At 40.7% G+C, this 19086-nt stretch overlaps 1 protein-coding gene across 2 annotated transcripts in view; it reads right to left on the bottom strand.

The window, feature by feature from the left end:
- The window catches only part of ACYP2 (acylphosphatase 2), a 203312-nt gene extending 185922 nt beyond the window's left edge, over positions 1–17390 (bottom strand). The window contains exon 1 of one of the 2 annotated variants that reach the window (XM_038006934.2): positions 16999–17390. In XM_038006934.2, coding sequence (XP_037862862.2) covers positions 16999–17140 — 142 coding nt within the window. In that variant the 5' untranslated portion in view covers positions 17141–17390. The remainder of the gene's footprint in view (positions 1–16998) is intronic. The other variant, XM_007970636.3, reaches the window with a different exon arrangement.
- Between the last annotated feature and the right edge of the window lie 1696 nt (positions 17391–19086).

Below are 19086 nucleotides of genomic sequence, written 5' to 3'. Positions count from 1 at the left end.
CATTCAATTGTACACTATAAAAGGTGAATGTTGCTGAATTTATATTCTATCTCAATTGAAAAATAATTATAAAAGAACACATTGGGAAGTCACAGGGGATGGATCAATCTCCAAAGAGTCCAAGAGGTGTTGATTCTACATACAGCAGTTGAGTCTGGTTAAGAGGATACAGAAGAAAAGATCGGTAGCTTAGATATTTTATGCAGTCTTGCAAGCAGATTGATAATTTCCTGATGGTAGTATTCTGTGGTACCCAACAAATATGAAGGAAAAAAAGCAGCAAAGCAATAAAGACAGGATAGTATCACAAATGGAATTTTTATAAGGCTATAAAATATTTCAAAACATAGATGTTCATTGTGGAGATAACATGAGTGGGAAGTATTGATCTGAAAGAGAATCAGAAAGGCAATCTGTTATATAGATGGAGAGAAAGACATTAGCTAGTAGATATAAAAGAAATTAGCAGAAAATTCCAGAAACTTCAGGTCAACCAGACCATGTAGAAGAGAGAGAGAAAACAGGAGAGAAGACAGGCTGCACTGTGCAGGCAAAAGTGTGCAGTCTTTTTATCATAAGAGTCAGGGGATCCCAGAACACAGTAAGACACTGACCAAGTAAGTAAACTGAAAGTTTTGGTCTAGGCTGTATTGTGTATATCCCCTCTGAGTTCCTCAACCACTAACAGGCCCAAATATGAGCGTTATGAAAAGAGAAAGCACGTGCAATGGCAGTAAGCAGAAATTAGAAACATGTGGGCCATCTCTTTCCTATTTAAAGAGTGGTCCATGAAACAGCAGCACCTGAGAGTTTTGTTTAGAAAATAAAATTCTTGGGCCCCTGCTCCAAGGAACAGAAATGCTTCAGGTGGAGCCCAGTAATCTGTTTTCACATGCTTTCCAGGCAATTCTTATGCCCACTAATGTTTAGAGCCAATGGCTGACTCCCCCTTAAAGAAAAGTCTGGGAGAGATTTGCAAAGGGTTTATATTTCAGGTCAAGAATTGCATCAAAAGGAGAAAATTAAAATCTCGTAGGGTACCAAAGATCTGATGCACGCTCCATCACACTGTTCAAGTTGCTGTTGATAATAACTCATGCATTTGCATGTCATTGTTACCTTGCCTTCTTTTCACAATTCAGAAGCATTACATGAAAGAAACCATGGATGATAAAAAGGCAACTCTCCCCTCCTGCACCCTAAAGGGACCTGACATTGGCACAGCCTAGGCAGCCTGTCACATAGATTTCCCCCTCCATCTGTACCACTTACTACTAGAAATACGGGAGCTGCCCAAAGAGGGAAACTGACAACATGCCCCTCAGTGAAGAGCAACGTCCTTTCAACATTTCCGAATCTCGAGCAGCCCTTCCACCATCTATTCATTGATGATGTCAAAGACCATTCGCCTATGGTGATGGGGTTTGAGAAAATTTTTAAAGTGGAATCAAACACAGATATTCCACTATGTGTTGCAGTGTTAAGGAAATGACCTGCTCCAATCTATTGATATAATATTTTATTCACACTAACATAATCTAAGAATTGGGTAACTCAGGTAAATCTAACAGACACACAGGTAAACATTGATTATTCACTTAACAAGCACTTTTCAATTGTCTAATTTTAAGTGCAAAGAATGAGATGAGTAAGACACAGTCCTTGCATCTAAGAGTTTACAATCTAGTGGGAAAGATGGACAAGTAAACTGGCAATTAAATGTTGCAATTAAAATAACGGACAATTTGGAGCTGTAAAATCCATAAACCTCGACACAAATTAGAGTTCATGAGACAGCCACATGACAGACAATCACTCTTGGGTGATTTTAAGGCTGGCTTGTTGAAAAACAGTCTTAGAGCTGAGACTTCAATGATGAGCAAAAATTAGTATGATGAGAGTAGAACATTACAGATAGAAGAGCATGCTCAAAGGCCCGAGGTTTCAGATCAGGGCATATCTGGATACCACGCATAGTTAAATATTCAAACCCATGCACTGTACTCATTTTCTAAATTATTTCTAGGCCCCTGTCATTACTGAAGATTTACTGAAAAATAGTTTAATTCTGTTCCAACTTTATCTAGAAGAATGGGTGATAATGTTTATATACTTAAAGTTACCATAATCTTTCAACTCATCTACTACAAGAACCTCCTTAACTAGCCTCCCTGCTTCCAGTTCTGCCCCACTACAGTGTATTCTCCATAAAGCAGCCAACAGGGTTTTCTTTTAAGTAAAATCAAATAATTTCCTTCCCCAGCTTAAAAGCCCGCAGGGGCTCCCATTACACTGGAAATGAAATGTATTATGGTTGCCACAGCCTCCTAATTTCTCTACTTCATATCCTAGTTCTCCCTCTTTACTCAGCCCATTCCAGCCAGATATGCCTCCCTTGGCCCCTTAAACATGCCAAGCCCCCTGGCCTTTGTACTGACTATTCCTTCTGCCTGAATCCTCTGTCCCCTGATATTCTCATTCCTGGCTCCTTCCCATTATTCATCTCTCTATACAAATGTCACTTCCTTAAAGAAATATTCCCCAACCAATTTATCTAAAACAGCAATGCACCCCATGTTTCCTGCACATGCATTGTTTACTTTTTGATTTCCTATCTTTACAGTAGATTGTCAGTTCTGTAAGAACAGGAATTTTTCTGTCTTGTTTACTACTGTGTTCCCAACACCTAGACCAGAGCTTGGCACATGGTTGTTGAATAAATGAATTTTTAAAAACCAGCTGATAAATATTTATGTGAAATATTTAACTATCCTATAATAATTTATCATATAAATTATTATGTTTGTTATATATATTATACATTTATAATATATCATTAATAATATTAACATATTGATTATATATTATATGTATTGTTAATGTATATTGTGAATATACATATAATCATATTTATTAGGCTTTAAGTTTACTTTCAAAGTGGTGATGCTAAATTTATGGCATTCAAAGTTCTGGAAAGAATCTCAATAATCCTATGTTGATTCTAGCAGAACTTTCCACAGTGATAGTATACAGTGACTGAATATATAATATACATATCTATGTACACATATATGCTTATATGCTCACATATATCCCTATAATACATATCTATTATATATAATAGTATATATACCATAACAGATAGCAAGAAGTTACTAATAATGCCTAAACTGACATTATGCATATACATAACATTAGGCATATACATAGTATTAGTGCCAATCATAATCTCAAATGCTATAATGCTAAATGCTGAAATCCTGAAAGATCAAAATCCCTAAAGTCAGCCAGGTATGGTGGCTTACACCTGTAAGCCCAGCACTTTGAGAGGCTGAGGCAGGAGGATTGATTGAGCCCAGGAGTTCGAGATCAGCCTGGGCAGCCTAGCAAGACTTCATTTCTGAAAGAAAAATAAAAATTTTAATTAAAAATCTCTAAAGTCTAAAATCCCTAATGATTAAAATCCTGAAAATGACAATCCTGAAAGATTAAAATTCTGAATGGTAAAATCTAGAAAGTCTAATTCTGGGGATGGGATTAGTACACGTTTGATTGTGTGCATGACAGTTGCATCATGTTAGTTGCATCATGTTAAACAGAACTATTACCTTGTTATTGTCTTTATTTGGAAGTGAATTATGGTTTAAGGAGACAAATATGGGTGCCAAATTGACAAGGGCTGGATTTGTGGACTTAATTTTAGATGTCAATTTGACTGGATTAAGGAATACCTAGAAACCTGATAAAGCATTATTTTGGGTGTGTCTGTAAGGGTGTTTCCAGAGATTACTGAGTCTGAGTAGACCAAGTGGGGAAGATCTGCCCTCAACGTTTTGAGTGTTTCAGAGAAGTGAAAATGCAGGCAAAAGATACAAGAAATCTTCCCTGCCAAATTTCTTAATTGTGTATAACTTCTGCATCTTCACACATAGTACCATGCTTGCCTTAAAAAAATGTCCTTCTTTTGTACCAACCAAATGTTTTTTTAAAAAGGTGGAAAGGGGAAAAAAGAAATGACTTTCATCGGAATAAAAGGAATTGTTTTAAGAGATGGGGTCTCGCTCTGCTGCCCAGGCTGGAGTGCAGTGGTGTGATCATAGCTCACTGCGGTCTCAAACTCTTGGTCTTAACCAATTCTTTCACCTCAACATTCCGAGTAGCTAGAACTACAAGTGCACACCACCATGCCTGGATAATTTTAAAATTTTTGTAGAGATGGAGTCTCACTATGTTGCTCAGGCTAGTCTCAAACTTCTGGCCTCACTCAATCCAACTGCCTCAGCCTTCCAAAGCACTGGGATTACACGCATGAGCCACTATGTCCAGCCAAAAACAAAAAAAAACAACGGAATTTGAAAAGCTCAGTGACCTTCTGAATGAAAGGCACTTGCTGATATAGAGGTTCCTCCAGTGATACAAAACACATTAAATGATGAACTATTCTTGATTAGGGATCTGTCCATCAAAGAAGACAGATTTCTTATATTTCTTAAACCACTCAATCTAACAAAGAAAAACCAGGGCATGCTTCATTTTGGCTAATGTGTGGCACTTTCAAAACCACCCTATTTTTTTACCAGTTGCATACAATTCATCCCCCTGTGGGATCTCAAAATTCTAGAACCTATCCACTCATTTATGTATGAATGACTGGACAAAAGGGAAGCACTTCATAAAACACTTACTTGAAGATTTGGTGGATGTTGCAAAAGAAAATGGATTCAACTGAATCCCCAAATCATAATGACAGATTAGGAGCAATCAAAGCTTCTAAAGTGAATTTCAAGATGTCACTAACAAAGTTTGTTTTTTCCATTCAGTCTGATGCATTTAGTGGAAAACTTAGATGAGTCGATTGACCGTGAGATATGACAATGATGAAAACTTCAATTTAAAAATGTGTCATTTGTCTGCATTGGCTTTCCTTCCAGCTGATGAAATTCCAGGAGCCTTTTTTTTTTTTTTTTTTTTTGAGACAGAGTCTCGTTCTGTCGCCCAGGCTAGAGTGCAGTGGTGTGGTGTGATCTCGGCTCACTGCAACCTCCGCCTCCCAGGTTCAAGCGATTCTCCTGCCTCAGCCTCCAGAGTAACTGGGACTACAGGAGCAAACCACCACACCCAGCTAATTTTTTGTATTTTTGTAATTTTTGTATTTTTAATAGAGATGGGGTTTCACCGTGTTAGCCAGGATGGTGTCAATCTCCTGACCTCATGATCCACCCAACTCGGCCTCCTAAAGTGCTGGGATTACAGGCCTGAGTCACCACGCCCGGCCCAGCTTTTAATGGATTGAATCTGCATTTGCCTGAAGAAACCAGCAAAGTTACTGACTGGTTTAAAAACAATTATGTGCATGGTAGGATTAGAAGACATATAACGGTGTTGTTGTTTGATCACAAGTATCGTCTGCACTAAATTTGTAATCTGTATATGAGTGCATGCAGAATGAATTTTCATGTATGCAAAACATAGAAGCATAGCACTGAAGATGGAAAACCTTAACAGGGGATGCTCATGTCAGTGTATATCAAATCATAGAAGAATTTCAAAAAGAGCAGTGCCCTGTAGAATATGCATATAAATGTATTTTCCAAAAAGAGCCAAGTCCTCAAAAAAAAAAAAAAAAGCAGCTATTCATCATGATGGAAGACTCCAAAATATAGGTAACGATTGTGAAAATTTGGCCAATTCTTATGGACTATCTCCGTGCAACTGCCTATAATCTATCACTGTAATATAGTTTTTTTGTATGTCAAATTTTCTTTTTTTTTGAGATGAAGTTTCGTTTTTGTCACCCAGGCTGGAGTGCAGTTGCACAATCTAGGCTCACTGCAACCTCCAACTCCTGGATTCAAGTGATTCTCCTGCCTCAGCCTCCTGAGTAGCTGGGATTACAGGCACACACACACCACCACGCCTGGCTAACTTTTTGCATTTTTAGTAAAGACAGGGTTTTGCCATGTTGGGCAGGCTGGTCTCAAACTCCTGACTTCAGGTGATCCACCCGCCTAGGCCTCCCAAAATGCTGAGATTATAGGCATGACCCACTGCACCCGGCCAGAGGTATAAACTTTGTAAAGGTTTTTAGAGTTCTAATTTGTTTTAGTCTTTTTTTTTTTCTGGAAAATTCGACCCTACAAGTGTGTTACCGTAACGCTGACTTAGTAACTATTGTGTATGTATGTAAAAATGTGGAAACTTCCTTAATAAAGAGATGTCCTTCTTGTATATGTACATCTGTGAAAGATAACATTTCTTGACATCCTGGCTTTTTGAGTGACTGCATATACAGTGGTGATCCATCACAACTTTTGATCAATCTCATCAAAGACTTAGGTTGTCCATCAAGGTATGTCAGATGACCAGTTACAAAACTGGTTGCACACAATTACCAACCATGGTGATACGCATTTATACATTTTGCTTTTTGACCTACTTCCTTATGAATATAGTTCATCTGCTTGTAACTATTACACCTATGTGACTGTCAACAGTATACCGCAGTATGTACAGTCACAAAAATACATATGTTATTGTTACCTATCTTCTTGTGCAAACTGGCTTATGAAGTTTCTATTATGTTTGTATATGTTTCTCAAATAAATCTCCTTTTTACTTATTTATTTATTTATTTATTTTGAGACGGAGTCTCACTCTGTCACTCAGGCTGGAGGGCAGTAGTGCAATCTCAGCTCACTGCAACCTCCACCTCCCAGGTTCAAGCGATTCTCCTGCCTCAGCCTCCCGAGTAGCTGGGATTACAGGTGCCTGCCACGGCGTCCAGCTAATTTTTGTATTTTTAGTGGAGACAGGGTTTCACCATGTTGGCCAGGCTGGTCACAAACTCCTGACTTCAAGTTATCTGCTCGCCTTGGCCTCCGAAAGTGCTGGGATTACAGGTGTGAACCACTGGACCTGACCAAAAATTAGTATTTTAAATGCTCTTTGATTGACTTTTTCCAGATTATATTTTTGGGATTTTGATCTTTCAAAACTGTGATTTGGGGGATTTTAGACTTTAGGGATTTTGATGTTTTGGAATTTCAACATGCAAGATTATGGCGTTTGCAATTGTATCTTTCAGGATTATGGCCCAAACACACATAGCATATACATTATAAAGACATAGAAACCACAAGAGTTGGTCGGGCGCTGTGGCTCACGTCTGTAATCCCAGCACTTTGGGAGGCCAAGGCAGGCAGATCACGAGGTCAGGAGATCGAGACCATCCTGGCTAACGCAGTGAAACCCCATTTCTACCAAAAATACAAAAAATTAGCCAGGCGTGGTGGTGGGCGCCGGTAGTCCCAGCTGCTCGGGAGGCTGAGGCAGGAGAACGGCATGAACCCAGGAGGCGGAGCTTGCAGTGAGCTGAGATTATGCCACTGCACTCCAGCCTGGGCAATAGAGCGAGACTCCGTCTAAAAATAATAATAATAATAATTTAAAAAACCCACAAGACTTTAAAAAAAGGTTGTTTTATAGAATATACAGGACTTGGGGCTGGAAACTGGAGCAGGAGATGGTAGCTGTTGCTTTTAATTACCAGCTTTTCTATACTATTTGAGTTTTTTAAAATTCCATGTGCATATCTTCATTTGATTTATATTTTCAAAGTTGTAAATTTAAAAGCATTTGGGGCAGGGCATGGTGGCTCATGCCTGTAATTCCAGCACTTTGGAAAGACAAGGCAGATGAATCACTTGAGTCCAGAGTTCAAGACCAGCCTGGGCAACATGGTGAAACCCCATCTCTACAAAAACTATGAATACAAAACTTAGCCGGGCATGATAGCACTTGCCTCTAGTTAGCACATGCTTCTTAGATAGCACATGATAGCACATGTGCTTAGATAGCACATGACAGCATATGCCTCTAGTCCCAGCTATGAGGGAGGATAGAGTCAGGGAGGATCAGTTAAGCCTGCAGTGAGCTGTGATCACACTGCTGCACTCTAGCCTGGGTGACAGAGCAAGACTCTGTTTCAAATAAATAAACAAACAAAAGCATTTTTAACTATGAATGGTAATGATACACACATGGATTTATTAAATCTTAAAACAGTGGAGCTACAGGATGTCACTTAAGTTTGAGGCATAATTTTTGGTTAAATTCATACTTCTTGACGAACTGGGTGGATAATAAAAGTGTTACCCGTTGCTTAAGGCAGTGATAGATGGAAATAAACAAGGCTAAAATAAATCATATATAGAAGATTCAATATGGGCCAGTCATGGTGGCTCACACCTGTAAACCCAGCACTTTGGGAGGCCGAGACAGGTGGATCACCTGAGGTCAGGAGTTCAAGACCAGCCTGACCAACATGAAGAAACCCCGTCTCTACTAAAAATACAAAAAATTAGCTGGGCGTGGTGGCACATGCCTGTAATCCCAGCTACACAGGAGGCTGAGGCAGGAGAATCGCTTGAACCTGGTAGGTGGAGGTTGCAGTGAGCCAAGATTGCACCATTGCACTCCAGCCTGGGCAACAAGAATGAAATTCTGTCTCAAAAAAAAGATTCAATATGAACTTAACAGAAATTTAGGTGGTTTTGGTTATGGATTCAATGTTTTGAGGAAGAGGTCATGGACACAAGATCACGATCTTTTTGTAATGTGTCCTTTTGTGTCACTACTTGGGAAAAAAACATCAAATGTAACAATTGTTTAGAATTTTATTTAATATATGAACAACTGTGACAGGCACATACCCCAAATCCATTCTCCCATTCTTCCTTTCTAACAGAACTCTGATTTTACTTGGGGCAGCAATGTGCCAATTGATGTTTCCCAGACTTCCTTATAGTGGGAATGGCCAATGAAATGTAAGCCAAGTCACTGGTTAGGACTTTCAAGATAACTCTTCAATAGGGGCTGACTTGGCCTGGCGTGATGGTTTCTCCATGTTGGGGTATTGCACTGGTACCCTTTCTTCTAATCGTGGTGTGAATATTATGATTGGAGCTAAGCAGCAACCTTGAAACCTTAAGGGAGAGGCCAAGGACATCAGAGACATTGGCCCTGATTTCCCTGAGGCACTTTAACATGCCAGGGGATGGAGGAAGAAGTGGGGAATGGGGGAATGAGGTGGGGAATGGGAAACAACTAGTAAAGGAAAGGAGGGGTGATGGAAATGTCCTGGAATTAATGCTAATGCTGCAAAACATTGTGAATATACTAAAAACTACTGTGTATTTAGTGTTATGTAAATTACATCTCAATTTTGTTAATGCCACACACACACAAAAAAAAGGAAAGCAGAAAACAGGACTATGATGTAGTCCTTCCTACCTCTATTTGTAGAACAAGGGCAGTCATTCTCCAATTTTGCTTACCATTCAACCTCCCTGACTTTTTCCTATCACTCCATACCAAAACAACTGCAGTGAAGATCCTCTTGAAGTACTGCAAGTAGAACTAAATGACTGAGATCTCTCTAGATTTTATAACTTATTTCTGCAGGAGAAAGCATCTTTCTCTCTAGCAGAAATTCCTTCTGTGAGGAGGAGTATCGTTAGTGTGTCATTCCTGGCTACTTTCTACCCTGCCCTTGTCACAGAGACAAACAGTGACTCATCTACTGGGTAAATTTAGAAGGAGAAACATGCATAGCCCAGGCATGTCCTCTTCCTCCTCCCGCTGGAAGCAAGTTACCCACGGGGATCATACTTCTGGCTCTGCCCTAGAGCAGCCTCCCTGTGCCTGGAGTTGGGGGTGGCCAGTGTTTAATTCTGTAGTACAGGTCATTATAAAGTCCACTTACCTGCAGATAGACACCACATTCCTAAAACTCTGCTTTACTCTTTGTCTTCCTTGTCAATAACTCACACAATGAAGAGAGGTGTTATTTGTTAGGCCCCTCAAACTACAACCCTTATTTTAAAGCTTTGGGAGGAATGTATGTCAAGGAGCCTCAAGACTTCTAGCCCATTAACTCTGTAAGGCAGTGAACCATGCAGGAATCAACTGCTCGAAGTTTCATATGCCACCTGGAATCTTCCCAGAATCTTTCTGAGAGTCCTGATTCCTAGTATGAAGTAATAGACATCTATATAGAAAGAAAAGGCAGACATGGAGACATTTTTCTGTACTTTATCAGTGTTGGCTGGAACACAGCCCTCTTGGGACAGGGCTTCTGTAGGAGATTTACCTATGGGCTTTCATGGCTTCCCCATACTTTTTCCACCTCACTTGCTGAACAGAAGGAAAGCTGATATGACACATGCAGGTTTTTCACAGACACACTGATCTGGAAACTGGGGCAGACATCAGCCCCTTTGGTGATAAAAGACTCCAGCACAATATGCTGCTCAGTCAAGGTCCAGTCCACTACAACTGTACCTCACTTTGTAGAAAGGGGTATCAGTGAGAAACCCTGAGGGGAATATTTGCAAAGTAAATCATACTTCGAATTGACAAACAAACACTGATATTTAAAGAAACCTGTGATGAGTTTTAAATGTCAGCAGCTTTTCACGTAAAATCATATTTTTTATATTGTAACCTACCATTTCATCCTGGGATCTGACTGCAGTGTCAATTTTGAATGCAGGAAGTGATCTATATGCTGCCTTACAAAGCAGCCCTTAATGGCTATAAATATCTTTAATTGTTACAAAGCTTTCCTTATGTGGAATAAAATTCTGCCTTACTTAACCTTTCGCCATCAGTCCAGGGTCTCTTCCCTAGAGCCTACACCATGGCATCTTTCAAACAGTTAAAACAGCCATCACACTACTATTTATTCTCCAAGAGGCGTAGCCCCGTAGGAGATATGAAAACAAGCCACCAGCCTGACCTTCAAAATATTGTCATTATTTTCCAGTGAGAGACACAAGTGTACACAGATAATTGTACCTGAAAGCAGAATGATTAAAAGGAAAAACACTAAGTGTAACAACTATAAATAAAATGCTATAGGAACAAAGACAGGAGAGGGAATTAGAGTTAACCATATTTATGTTTCTTGATTTTAATGGTGTACTTATATTTTCAACCTCTAAAACACAGCTTTTCCATTTACTTGTCTACATAAGAAAAAATGTGTACATCTAAATCATGCATTATCTGACAAAGTCATTTAATAATTCATCCCAGTTTTCATTTTAAGCAATATTTAACAAATATGGTATTCATCTCAGTGATAGCAGTAGGAGACAGACAAATTCCCTAGGTAGACAGGGATGGGTCTCCAGTGAAACCCGACCTTCAGGTGAAACCTGAAACTGAGTTTCCAGTTCCAGGTGGAGTCCACAACCAGAGTGAGAATTTTCTCGATGTCTTTTAGCCAACTGAATGGTGCTTTTTCCAAGCCCAACCATGGAACAATTACCATACACCCCATTCTGAGCCCATAAAAACCCCAGACTCAGCCTCACAGATGGCTATCCACTTTCAGGCCCCCTCTTACACAGAGGCCTACCCACCTCAGGTCCCCTCTCTTTATTGAGAGCTTTTCTGTCACTCAGTAAAATTCTTCTCTGCCTTGTTCACTCTCCAGTGTCCGTGTACCTCATTCCTCTTGGTCATGGGACAAGAGTGAATGGCAGGCACAAAAAGAGCTGTAACATATGCTCTTGCTCACCAAGCTATGGGAGTGAAAAAAACCACAGGGTGCCAACACTCCCCCATTTGCTGAACTGCAGGCAGCAGGACCCAATGAGTTGTGACATGCTGTCATTCACTGAAGCTGCAAGCAGCAGAAATGAACAAGAGCTGTAACACTTTCTGGAGGCTCAGACCTCAGGACTCCCCAAGCAAAAACTGCAACACCCCTTGGGGCTCTGTGGTGGCTGGCATCTCCAAGTTATTGGGCACTGCCACATCCCCCTCATCCAGACACCAGCACCCAAGGTAGAAGCCGGTCACGGCACCCCTGGACCAGCTGCGAGCTGACCACAGAGCCAAGGCAAGTGCAGGATCCGGACCAGTAGCACAAGCTGAGCACAGCCTGCTGGGCCAAGTGGGCAGAGTAAGCCCAGTGGGCCCAAGCAAAGCTTGGGCAGAGGCACCACTGGCCGCAAAGATTTCTGGCTGGTGAAACGGCACTGAAAGAATTCTACATCATCAGTACTCAAATAAGCTACTCTTATTCTAAAAAACTGAGTCAAAATAAAAATTCTAAGCACATATAAACCAACAGATTACCATAATACATTTCTAGGAGTGTCATTAGTATTCCCCTGAGAGCTGGTAAAGCATCAGAGCATCTATACACAGCATAATCCATTTCCCTTTCAAATGTTCAGGTTATATTATTCCAGATATAAATGTAATGAAACATCTATAGAAACATTATAAACCAGGCCATAGTTATAAACACTCTAAAAGCACAGGGGTTCAGTCCCCAGTTCTCTTAACCCTCTCCCAAAGCCCTCAGTGCAAGAGAAGTTGGTGAGGAAAAAACATGGAGCTCCTTGAGAATATGAAGATTTTTTAAAGTAGAGGATGAAAAGAGAGGGGAAAAAAAAGAGTAACTTTAGAGTGGAGAAAACAGACAAACACTATCACAGCCAGGTGATCAAGGTTAACATCAACAGTGATAAGTCAGATTGACAGTATATACCCTTGATAGGTTTGACAAGAGCAGCACTTTACCTCTGTGGTCTTCCTCCTAGTATCCCATAACCCCAGTCTTGTTATAACAAAAATATCAGACAAATCCCAATTGGGGAGCGTTCTAGAAGTACTTGACCTCAAAGTACTCCTTAAAACGGCCAACATCATTGACAACAAGGTAAGTCTAACAGAATGTCACAGCCTCAAGGAGCCTAAGGAGCCAAGGGGGCTAAATGTATCCTGGATGGGATCCTGGAACAGAAAAAAAGACATTAGGTAAAAACTAAGGAAACCTTGAATAAAGTAAGGACTTTAGTTCATAACAATGTATCTATATTGGCTTAAACCAGTTATAAGGTCCCTATACTAACAACACATCATTTTCGGTTGGAAAACATTTTCTGTGATAAACTCAAGTAAGCCAATTTAATTAATTGATCAATTTTCCATATAGGAAGGTTAAAACATTTTCCATTTTTTCCATGTTCACTTTAACTTCATTGAATCCATTTTCACTAGAAATAGTTTCCACTCAAATATTTTAATGACGACTTTATCAATCCATATTTTGTCCATAATAAATGTTCCCAATTATAGGTTCCTCCACTGCAAATTTACTTTCATAGCTATTATTTCTAACAAGCCAGTTTTCACTAAAATGTTATTATTTCATACTTTATTTATTTTATTTTATTGTTTCTTCAGAGACAGTCTCACTCTGTGGCCCAGGCTGACGGCCCATGCCTATAAGGCCAGAACTTTGGGAGGTGGAGGTGGGAGGCTTGCTTGAGGCCAGGAGTTCAAAACCAGCCTAGTCAACATAGTGAGACTCTATCTCTACCAAAGAAAAATTAAAAAGTTAGCTGGGCATGGTGACTCATGCCTCTAGTCCCAGCTACTCAGGAGGAGGATGAGGCAGGAAGATCATGTGAGCCCAGGAGCTCAAGGCTGTAGTGAGCTATGATCTTGCCGGGGCAACAGTGAGACCCTGTCAAAAAAAAAAAAAAAAAAGCTATCAAGGTTCAAATCCCAGCCCCACCTCTTAATTTTTATAACTGGGAAAGAAGTTACTTCGCCATGCCTCAATGTCTCCATCTGTTAAATGAGAAAAACCACTGCAGTTACAGAGATGAGGATTAAATGAGACAACGTATGTAAAATGTTGAGTACAGAGCTTGGCACATTCTAAATTGTCAGGGAATGTCAGTGTAGATGTGTGTAAATATGTGATGGTGAGTTTGTACTACGCACTATGCCTTGATCAATAGTAGGCATGTACTCTCTTCCATTTAACATACTGCAAACTATAGGAATTACTGCCCTAAAGCTGACTTTTTAAACCCCACTATTTTATGTATAGTACATTTCTCTTTTCCATATTTTTACTGTTGGTCCAAATTGATTATATACCATGTTACCACTATGTGCACAAAAGTAGAATTGTATAGTTAACAGAAATATATAATGTAATAGCAGAAAACATCATATAATGGGAAAGCACAAGTTTTAAAGTCAGAGAGATGTAGAATCAAATCCCATTTGTCAATTAAGGGCTTGTCCAACTTACTGAATCTCTGTGCACCTGTTGTGTCCTTGTTGAAACAGGAATAAGACATGCAACTCACAAAATTGTGATGATTAAGTAAACAACAGTGAAATGTTCAGCACAAAGAACACCCACAATAAATGTCACACATTCACACACACACACACAAACACACACACACACAGACTCCTTAACTACTGCCACTTCTCTCTAGTGGACCATTCTGTTAGGTGATCTTTGCCTTCACTTTCATATTTTACATTATGTGCTTTGGTGACTTATTGTGGCAGTTTTCAAAGCAGGATACCATACCCCTGGGTGCACTCAAAGGCTTTATAAAGAGCACAGATCCATGCATAATGTTCAGGGAATCAATTTCCAGATGTTCAACTTCCACATACATTCTTTCCCAAAACTGACCTGAGACTCCTTTCCTATCTCCCTTTGCACAATCACCCTTTGAAAGAAAGGTCTCCTATTATCCTAAGTGAAGTAACTCAGGAATGGAAAACCAAACATTCTATGTTCTCACTCATAAATGGGAGCTAAGCTATGAGGATGCAAAGGCATAAGAATGATACAATGGACTCTGGGGACTCAGGGGGAAAGGGTAGGAGGGGGTGAGGGATAAAATGCTACACACTGAGTACAGTGTACACTGCTTGGGTGATGGCTGCACCAAAATCTCAGAAATCACCACTAATGAACTTATTCATGTAATCAAATACCACCTGTTCTCCAAAGACCTATTGGAAATAAAAATAAAATTAAATTTAAAAAAGAAAGATCTCTTTACAAAAGGCACACTTTTACCCATTCTTAATCTTACCCTGGTACACTGCACCAAAGTGTAAAAACCTCTAGAGTTCCAAATACAAGGATAATTCAACTCTTCCTCTGACCAAGGTTAAATAAATATCCCCAGCCTTCTCATTAATAATAAATTTCTGGCTGAGTACAGTGGCTCACGCTGTAATCCCTGCACTTTGGGAGGCCAAGTGCAGGAGGATCGCTTGAAGCCAGGATTTCGAGACTTGCCTGGGCAACAGAGACGCTTTCTCTACATAAAATAATTTAAAAATTAGCCATGCACGGTGGTGCGGGCCTGTAGTCCCAGATGCTTAGAAGGTTGAGGCAGAAGATCGCTTGAGCCCAGGAGTTCCAGGCTGCACTGAGCTATGATTGTGCCACTCAACTTTCTCCAGCCTGGGTGACAGCAAGACTCCTTCTCTTTAAAAAATAGAATTAAAAAAATAAACTTCTAACACAAATTTACCTTTAAATTTTAATAATGTTTATCATACTTTTCATATTATTTTCATCTAGTGTTCTAATAATAATTTCAATAATAATTCAATCCAGACAAAAAATTTAATACTTGGAGCTGTTGAATACAATGACTTCTAAATTTCTCTTCAAAGAATCAGTATGTCAGTATGCTCGGTTCATTGTGCTCTATTTTAAAGTCTAGCTTCCTCCTTCTCCTCACCCCTAGTTTCAGTAAACAACCTTTTCCACCAGTTTTAATCAGTAGTTCACATCTATTCCCCTGGTCACCTGCTCCATCTTACGTCACCCCTGGTCACCTGCTCTGTCCTGAGTCACCTGTGGTCACCTGCTCTGACCTGAATCATCCTGAGTCACCTGTTCCATAACCACCCTTCCTGCCAAACTACCCACCCCGCCACTCCAGCTCATACCCCGGCTGGTTAAAACAGCCTATCGGAATTAACTTAGACTGTGCGGTCCAACCCTAGCCACTAGGGGAAAGACACAGCAGTAGGGGCTACCTGCATCAGGAATAAGAACTTCCCCTTCCCCTCCCCTGTTCAGGTGTGCTCTTGCCATTGTTCCATCCGAGAGTCACACCCTTCTATAGAAGTAAAATCGCCTTGCTGAAAAAATTATTTGAGTTTTTGCACCAAGGAACAAGCATTTGTTTCTAACAAAGCCTTATTGTCAAAGGAAATTAAGAAAAAGCATTATACTTATTTATACATGTGCATATATATATACATATACACACACATATAGCAGAAAAGTATGATAGTGTGAGCAAGGAAAAAAAACCCTCAAGCGAAACAAGGGGGTAATTCTGTGGGAGAAGTGGAATGTAAATCAAAGTCAAAGAGGAAAAGAAATGAGTAAAATTTCCCATTGTTAAAGAGTTTTATTTCAAATTAAGATGGTGGATATTAAATCATTACCGTATTTACATTCCATTGAATACATTTCAGAGTGACTTAATATTTTCATTTATAAATATCAATATTTTAAATAAGCCAGACGTTACAAACTTTGCAACTACTTAAACTTAGGATGAAACAAAAATTAGGTAACAATTTAATTCTTTTAAGAGCTACAAAGAGGTCTAAAAAAAGGTTTGACCTCTGAAAAGGTAACCTTAAACCATCTAAGCGTCCCTCCTAAAACCCAAGTCAAGACCAGGTAGCTTCAGTGGCAAGCAACGAGACCACTAGTTCAAAGACCCTCTTCTTTTCCTACCCAACTTCAACCTTTCCCTCTGTGCCGCTTACTCCCGCACCCGGCAGCCGCCCACTTCTGATCCTCAGCAAACCCCTCTCCACTTCCCTCCCCATCGCCACTTCCCTCCCCATCGCCACTTCCCTCCCCATTCCCCTACTTCCCTCCCCATTCCCCTACTTCCCTCCCCATTCCCCTACTTCCCTCCCTATTCCCCTACTTCCGCCCGTCCAAGTCCTCGGGCGCATGCGCGTTTCGCCTCCTTCCCCATCGCCGCTGCTGTGTCATGGCTAAGCGGAAGTCCCAGCCACAACGGGAAAAGGCATACTATAGGTGGGAGGCGCTTCTCACAGCTTTCTCCCCTTCCTCCCATAACCTTTTTGATCTCCCACTGTGGAGGGGACTCCTACCCTGCACTCTCCCGAACACCTCGTAGTCCACGGATTTGAGTGGCCCGGCAGTAGACATGGCTGCGGCGAGCCCTCTGTTGAGTAGCCGGAGCAGGGCTCGGGGCGCGGCGACTGCGGCGGCCGCGAGAGGGAGGGGACACATGGGACCGCTTGGCGCACCCCGCGCCTGTCACCGGTCCCGGACGCTAGCGCGCCGGGGTCACGCGTCGGACGCGGCAAATGAGACTGCGGGGCCTGGGAGCGAGGGCCGCTGGGGACGCCAGGAGGGAAGAGGCAGCTGGGCCCCAGGCATCCTAGGCCTCCTTTCTCTGCCTGTCTTCCCGGACTGGGGAGGATGCTCTCTCCACAGCGCTCCCTACCATTTAATTGATAAAGGTTCTCTGTTCCCAAAGTTAGTAAATAAAACCCGGATGCTGTGCCCAAAAAAAGTTGCTTCCCCCAGCTTTATTAAAGTGTAATTGACAAAAGTTGGGTATATTTGTGGTGTACAAGGTGATGTTTTGACATATGTATGCATTGTGAAATGATTACATCAATGGAATTAACATATCCATTCCACCATTTTTTCATGAAGAGAACATTTAAGATCTACTCATCAATTTTTAAGGACACAATACATTAACTACAGTCACCATGTTACACATCAGATCTTCAGAACTTCCTGTTCACACTAACTGAAACTTTGTACCCTTTGACCAATATCTGCCCATTTCCAATCCCTTTCATCCCCCATCCCAGGTCCCCCGCCCTACTCCATCCTGGCAAGATTTGCTTTTGAAATCAAGGGCCTGCTGGTTTAGTGTTTTCAGAGTTAGTAAATTATTTATGAAATGTTTAGATGACTACCAAATCCGGCGATTTTGAGCCAGCTTTTAAGATAAGGTCTGCCACATCTTGAAATCTTCTGTAGAGTCAGGAAGTAGCTGAGCCTGAACTCATATTCTAAATGGATTGTGATATTTTTCTGGGATAAGAAACTTTTTAAAAATATGAAGTATTTTATTCTAGTGGAAACAGACAAAAGAAAAACACTGTAGTCATCTTGTCTGCTGTTCAGTCATACAGTTTTTTGTGTGTGGGGGTTTGTTGTTGTTTTGAGACAAGAGTTTCGCTCTTGTCGCCCAGAGTAAAGTACAGTGGCGCGAACTCGGCTCCACCTCCTGGGTTCAAGAGATTCTCCTGCCTCAGCCTTCCAAGTAGCTGGGATTACAGGCAAGCACCACCTTACCCAGCTGATTTTTGTATTTTTAGTAGAGGTGGGGTTTCACCATGTTGTCCAGGCTGGTCTAAAACTCCTGACCTCAGGTGATCCACCTGCCTTGGCCTCCCAAAGTGCTGGGATTACAGGTGTGAGCCACCGCACCCGATCTTTTTTTTTTTTTTTTTTTTTAATGATCTTGATTATTCTCAGCAACATCCCAATTGCCTAGAAGGTTAACGCTGTATTTTATTTCCTGGTGAGCTATTACAAAGTTTTAATATAAAACCATCCACCACTCCAAGGGATCTGGATACAGCTATTGATAATCTGCCACCTTCTAGAATTCCAAATATGTTTACTTGTGAGAATTTGCATTTCTGTATTTGTTGGCCTCAATACCTTTACATATTTCTCTGCATCTGGCCACACCGTTAAAATAATCCACTGCCATCTGATTCAATATACTGTGCCAATTCTATTAGAGAACACCAAAAATCACCTAAAACTTGGTTAGAATATGGTTAAATCATTTTTAAAGTAAAATGTATTACAGAAATGCTAATGCAGTTAATTTATGTAGTGAAGGTCTTGGTTTACTGCAGAGACCTCACAACTTACCTCTTCCATCTCCCAGTTCATTCCATGCAGACTCTAGAATCAACATAAATTTTAAGTCATTCTTCTTAATACGTTCAAAATAGAACCGGAGGTCTTCAGCCTCCACTACCTGCGTTTAAACTATAGTCAAGACACTCTCAGTTATTCCGCTGTTTCAACAGAGAGATTTAAAACAAAGAACCTCCTCTCTTGGATCTACTGTATCTGGAATGCCTTCCCCTTCTCCAGTATCTTCCTCGATCCCGCTCAGTCACCTCTGCGAGTGGTTA

Source organism: Chlorocebus sabaeus, chromosome 14 (assembly GCF_047675955.1).
Source record: "Chlorocebus sabaeus isolate Y175 chromosome 14, mChlSab1.0.hap1, whole genome shotgun sequence".
Taxonomy (NCBI): domain Eukaryota; kingdom Metazoa; phylum Chordata; class Mammalia; order Primates; family Cercopithecidae; genus Chlorocebus; species Chlorocebus sabaeus.
This window is presented reverse-complemented; position numbering and strand designations above follow the sequence as displayed.